This window comes from Catharus ustulatus, chromosome 20 (genome assembly GCF_009819885.2).
Source record: "Catharus ustulatus isolate bCatUst1 chromosome 20, bCatUst1.pri.v2, whole genome shotgun sequence".
NCBI lineage: Eukaryota > Metazoa > Chordata > Aves > Passeriformes > Turdidae > Catharus > Catharus ustulatus.
In genome coordinates this window covers 10,728,522-10,734,521 of record NC_046240.1, presented here as the reverse complement: position 1 = coordinate 10,734,521, position 6,000 = coordinate 10,728,522, and the positions used below count along the sequence as shown (strand labels likewise).

The following is a 6,000-nucleotide window of genomic DNA, read 5'->3' as shown; positions in this document are numbered from 1 at the left end:
GTCACCTTGTCCCTATGTAAATCTGCTCTGGGACCTGGCTGTCATCTTGTCCCCAACTGGAGGAGCTGCTCTGGGACCTGGCTGTCACCTTGTCCCCAAGCGAAGCTGCTCTGGGACCTGGCTGTCACCTTGTCCCCATGTGAAGCTCCTCTAGGACCTGGCTGTCACCTTGTCCCCAGGCTGGGGTGGCACTGCTGTCACTGGAGCTGTTTCAGCTCCCCCTGAAATGCCAAAGCCTGAGGGTTTTTGATGTTGTGCTGAAGTTTGTGACACAAAAGGTGTTTTTGGGTGTTTCAGGGAGTGCCTGTGGCTGTCCCTGCCCGTCCTTGTCCCCTGGCCAGGGCTGGCACTGCCCCAGGGTGGCCCTGCAGGGACAGGAGCTGCTGCCAGCGCTGGCACCTGGGCTGCCAGTGACACCCAGAGGGAGCAGTGCCTGTCCCCGGGCTGGGAGCTCGGCAATTCCACACCCTGCAGAGCAGGGCCTGCCCTGCTGGGGCTGGGATGGGCTCCAGGAGCTTTCCTCACAGCTTCCTTCCTTCCTTAGGCTTGAATCCCAAACAAAATTAAAAAAAATATTATTTCCTAGTCTTTAAAAGTAGTGAATATGTGTGGCAGAAAGGCGATTTAAATCATGACATTGTGACATGTCAGCCTTGCAGCTTCAGTGTGTGAAACCTGCTGGAATTGATTTGGCTTCCAACAGCAAAACAAAATTGCTCAAAGATTTTTTCCCCATAATTTTATCTTTAAATAGAAAGATGAAATTTATAATTATTGGATAATCTAAAAAAATTTAGAAGTGTTTTATTTTTTAAAAAGACTGCCAGCTGGAGCGGGAAGGAGGGGACCAGGGCTCCATTTGGGGCTGGGGATGCTGTGCTGGGGTGGAGGGTCCTGCTTGGTGGCCTTGGAGGGGGGGACTGGGCCACCAGTGACACTGGGAGGGGATAGGAGCTGAACCCATGGTCTGGAGGGGTTTGGGGTGTGTGGTGGAGCTGAGCTGCTGCTCTCTGTGCAGTGCCACCCCTGCAATGCCACCCCTGCAATGTCACCCATCAATGCCATCCCTGCAATTCCACCCCTGCAATTCCACCCCTGCAGTGCCACCCCTGCAATTCCATCCCTGCAATGCCACCCCTGCAATGCCACCCCTGCAGTGCCACCCCTGCAATGCCATCCCTGCAATTCCATCCCTGCAATGCCATCCCTGCAATTCCATCCCTGCAATGCCATCCCTGCAATTCCACCCCATCAATGCCATCCCTGCAATGCCATCCCTGCAATGCCATCCCATCAATTCCATCCCTGCAATGTCACCCCTGCAATTCCATCCCTGCAATGCCATCCCATCAATTCCATCCCTGCAATGCCATCCCTGCAATGTCACCCCTGCAGTGCCATCCCTTGGGGACAGCAGGTCCTGGCAGGATCCTGGCACCTGTGGGGCTCCAACCCCTCTGTCCCTGCAGGGAAGGGGTGGCAGGACAAGGAGCGGGACATTCCTGCTGCTGTGCCCTCCAGGAGCTGCCCCCAGCCCCATCCCAGCCCCGGGGGGGAGGGAGAAGCTTCCCAGCCTGCACGGGGAATAATGCTCCCCTTTTTACGGCTTCTCCAATTGTTCCCGAAAATCCTTTTTCAAAGGAGGAAAGTTCCTTCCTTCCTTTCAGCCCGCGGTATCTTGAAGAATTCGGCCCATTGTGAGGCCAGGACAGAGACCCTTCTATGAGGGCTCTCCTGGAGCCCCCCTGCCCGCGCCCCTCCCGCCCCATCCCAACAAGCCCCCATTCTCCTCTCGAGAGGGTCCCTCTGTCTAACGCCAAGTAACTCTTAAGGGTACCATTTATCCCGGGCCACTCAGCTCACAAAGAGTGCTGGAGTGTCAAATAAACTCCCCGCAGCCTGCAAAGAGCAGAGGAAGAAAAACACAAAACCCCCTTTCTTTCCACCCCTGCGGGGAAACAAATACGGACTTTGTGCCGGAGCCCTTAACGAGCCCGAGCGGGGCTGCTGCGAGCCCGGCCAGCGGGGTGGCCACGGGAGGGGCTCCGGGGGCACCTGGCACAGGGCAAAGACTCAAACCCCCCCCCAAAAATAAAAAAAAATTGCAGTGTCCCTTGTCCTTGCTGCTGGTTTGGTTTGGGAGCTGCTCCTCGCTGGGATGTTGTGACCCCGATGGAGTTCGGTTTGGGAATTGTCGGCTCTGAGTGCTGAGCAGGGGGATGTGAGGAGTAAATCCTGCTCCTTTTTCCCTGTGTGGATTCCAGCAGGAATTCCCTGTGCCTGCAGCCAGGGACACGTCCTGAGGGTGGCCAGCAGCTGTCCCAGCAGCAGGGATGGCACTGCCTGTCCTGGCTGATGGATTTGGGATCTCTGCACCCTGGGAGGACGAGGATGGACACCAGGACCGAGGCAAATCCTGCCCCTCATCCCCACCTCTGCTTCTCCACAGGTTTTGGCATTCCTGGAGGGAATTCCATCCATGCCAGCAGCTGGAATCTCCTTGTCCCCTGCGCCAGGATTTGTCCCTGGATGTTCCCTCTGCCCTGGGACCGAGCCCTGAGCCTCGCTGGGATTTGGATTCTCCCTCCTGCCTGCAGCTGGGAATGGCACCTGCTCCTCCCAGACCTCCTGGGTGTGTGGATTTGTGGATTTACTGCTTTTGGCATCGTCCTGCTGGGACTGGCTGTGTCCCAGGGAATCTGCCGAGGGACAGCTGTGGGACAGCAGCACCCACAGCCTGAGGCCGCAATTCCTGCTTTTTCTGAGCATCCTGGCTCTGCAGGAGGGAGGATTCCATGCACTCCTGGAGGACAAATCCTGCTGCTCTGAGGTGAGTCAAAAACATTGATTTTTCCTTTTTAAAATTTTTTTTAAGCACCTTCTTGGAAAATGATATTTTTCTTGTCTTGAGGAAAAAAAAAAAGCCCAATCCAGTGAGGGAATGAGGGAGCAGAGAGGTTTGTTCTGACAGCTGGACTGGCTGCTTTTATCAATACATGAATTTTTTTAGTGCCATTCCGGCTTGAAATCCCCAACAGGAATTTTCTTCGTGGAGTTTTATCACTGAGTAATGGATAAAAGGTTAAAGGCTGCAGCTTCCCAGGAGGTTTTCCTTTCTTTGCCTCAGGAGGACCCTGGGGACACTGTGTGCCCTGTCCTGAGGGGCTCCTGGAGGTTCCCTGTGGGAGGGAGGCTGCTGGGAACCTCCTTGGGATGGAAAATCCATTTTGCTGCCAGAAAATGATGCCAGACTTTGGATTTGGAGGGGACTCGGTGTTGTCACCTGGGTGTGACATGGGACAAGTGAGGAGTGCTGGGGGATTGGGGGGGATGGGATGGGATGGGATAATGGGATGGGATAATGGGATGGGAGGGGATTTCTGGGGTGGGGAATGAGCTGCTGTGGAGCACAGATCCAGGAGGCTCTGGTGTTTGTTCCCAGAGGGGGAAAATGCCAACCTGGAGCTGTGAGTGGCTGAAACAGCTCCGGATTTGAGTCTTGAAGTGCTGCAGCAGCTGCTTGAAGAGATTTGGGGTGGTTCATTTTCCTCCCAGCCCGTTCCTGAGCCGGGTCTTGCAGCTCAGACTCTCCCCAGTCCCTTGGGGTTGGGGCTTTCCTTCAATGATTCCATGGATTGTGGTTTTTCCTTGATGATCCCATGGACTGTGGCTTTCTCTTGATCCCATGGATTGGTTTTTTTTCCCTTGATCCCATAAACTGTAGTTTTCCCTTTATGATCCCATGGATTGTTGTTTTTTCCCTTGATCCCATGGATTGTTGGTTTCCCTTAATGATCCCATGATTCATGGGTTGTGGCTTTCCCTTTATCCCATGGATTATACTTTTCCCTCTATGATCCTGTGGATTGTGCTTTCCCTCGATGATCCCATGGACTGTGGTTTTTCCTTGATGATTCCATGCATTGTTGTTTTCTCTCTATGATCCCTTAATCCCATGGACTGTGGTTTTCCCTTGATCCCGTGGATTCATGGATTGTTGTTTTCCCTTGATCCCATGGACTGTGGCTTTCCCTTGATCCCATGGATTGGTGTTTTTTCCCTTGATCTCATGAACTATAGTTTTCCCTTTATGATCCCATGGATTGCTGTTTTTTCCCTTGATCCCATGGATTGTTGGTTTCCCTTAATGATCCCATGGATTCATGGGTTGTGACTTTTCCTTAATCCCATGGATTATAGTTTTCCCTCTATGATCCCATGGATTGTGCTTTTACTCAATGATCCCATGGATTGGTTTCCCCTTGATCCCATAGATTGTGTTTTTTCCTCAATGATTCCATGGATTGTTGTTTTCCCTCAATGACCCCATGGATTGATTTTCCCTCAATGATCCCACGTATTGATTTTCCCTCGATGATCCCATGGATTATTGTTTCTCTCAATGCCCCCATGGATTGATCTTCCCTCAATGATCCCATGGGTTGATTTTCTCTCAATGATCCCATGGGTTGTTGTTTTCCCTTGATGATCCCATGGATAGATTTTCCCTCAATGACCCCATGGATTGATTTTCCCTCAATGATCCCATGGATTGATTTTCCCTCAGTGATCCCATGGATTGATTTTCCCTCAATGACCCCATGGATTGATTTTCCCTCAATGATCCCATGGATTGATTTTCCCTCGATGATCCCATGGATGTACCAAGCCCTTGACCCCATCCCTTTCCAGCAGGATCTCCCTGTGCTATCCCTGCTCTGGAGCACGGGGAGGGGCAGATCAGGGGTGAGATTTGTGCCCATGCTCTCGTTGTAATTCTGCATTTTCCAGCCAAGCTCTTTGGGCTGAGCTGGGACAGAGATTTTTTCTTTGCACTGGTGTGGAACAGCCCAGCCCTGCCTGGCTCCTCTGTGATGTGGGGCTGGGCTGATATTGGGGCCTGCTTGGGGATTTTTGCATTTTCCCCTTTGTTCCTGAGGGATTTCTGGGTCTGTGGTGCAGATGTTGGTGCTGGTGGGGGCCGAGTCCTGTCCTGGTGCTGCATTTCTTCCTAGAATGGTTTGGATTTGGAATCTTGAAGTTTATCTTGTCCTAATCCTGCTGTGATCAGGCACACTTCTGGTAGAACGGGTTCCTGTCCAAACTGGCCTTGCAGTCCTGCAGGAAGGGTGGATCCAGCTGAGAGATCCTCACCTGGAGCTGCAGGCCAGATTGGATCAGGATCTCCAGCAATCCCTTTCCAAACCCTGGCTGTGAAATCTTCCTTGTCACTTTGTCACCAATGATTCCCCAGTGCTGATCAGGGCATCCCAGGGCAGGATCTGTCCCTGAGAGATGCTCCAGGGCAGGATCTGTCCCCAGGGATGCTCCAGAGCAGGATCTGTCCCCAGGGGATGCTCCAGAGCAGGATCTGTCCCCAGGGGATGCTCCCTGACCCTGCTCAGCCCCTGCAGTTGATTCCCATGGAATCAGGGAATCATTCAGGCTGGAAAAGCCCTCCAAGGTCACGAGTGCAGCTGTCCCCACAGCGCTGCCAAGGCCACCAGCCATGTCCCCAAGGCCACCAGCCGTGTCCCCAGGGCCACCTTCCCTTTGGAAGGGCGGGATCCCTTGGATCTGTTGCCACCGGGGTCGGGAGCACATCCCAGGCAGGAGCTGCCAGATCCCAGGGGGAGTTTTGGGGGCACATCCCGGGTGGGAAATGTGGGATTGCAGTGAGATTCCTTTGGGATTTGCAGAGGGATTGTAGTGAGATTGCAGCGGGATTGCAGAGAAATTGCAGAGGGATTGCAGAGGGATTGTAGTGAGATTGCAGTTAGATTGCAGCAGGATCGCAGCAGGATTGCAGCGGTATTCCAGGGTAATTCAAGAGGAATTCCAGAGAGATTGGAGAGGGATTGCAGTGGGATTGATGCGAGATTGCAGAGCATTTCCAAAGGAATTCCAGAGGGATTACAGCGATATTCCTGAATAATTCCAGAATAATTCCAGAGGGGTTGCAGTGGGGTTGCAGAGATATTCCAGAGTATTTCCAGGGGG

The 6,000-nt window shown here is 52.9% G+C and overlaps 1 protein-coding gene across 1 annotated transcript in view; it reads left to right on the top strand.

The window, feature by feature from the left end:
- The first annotated feature begins 2,172 nt into the window (after positions 1–2,172).
- The window catches only part of LOC117005446, a 36,536-nt gene continuing 32,708 nt past the window's right edge, over positions 2,173–6,000 (top strand). The window contains exons 1-2 of the mRNA XM_033077063.1: positions 2,173–2,182; positions 2,562–2,830. Coding sequence (XP_032932954.1) covers positions 2,173–2,182; positions 2,562–2,830 — 279 coding nt within the window. The remainder of the gene's footprint in view (positions 2,183–2,561; positions 2,831–6,000) is intronic.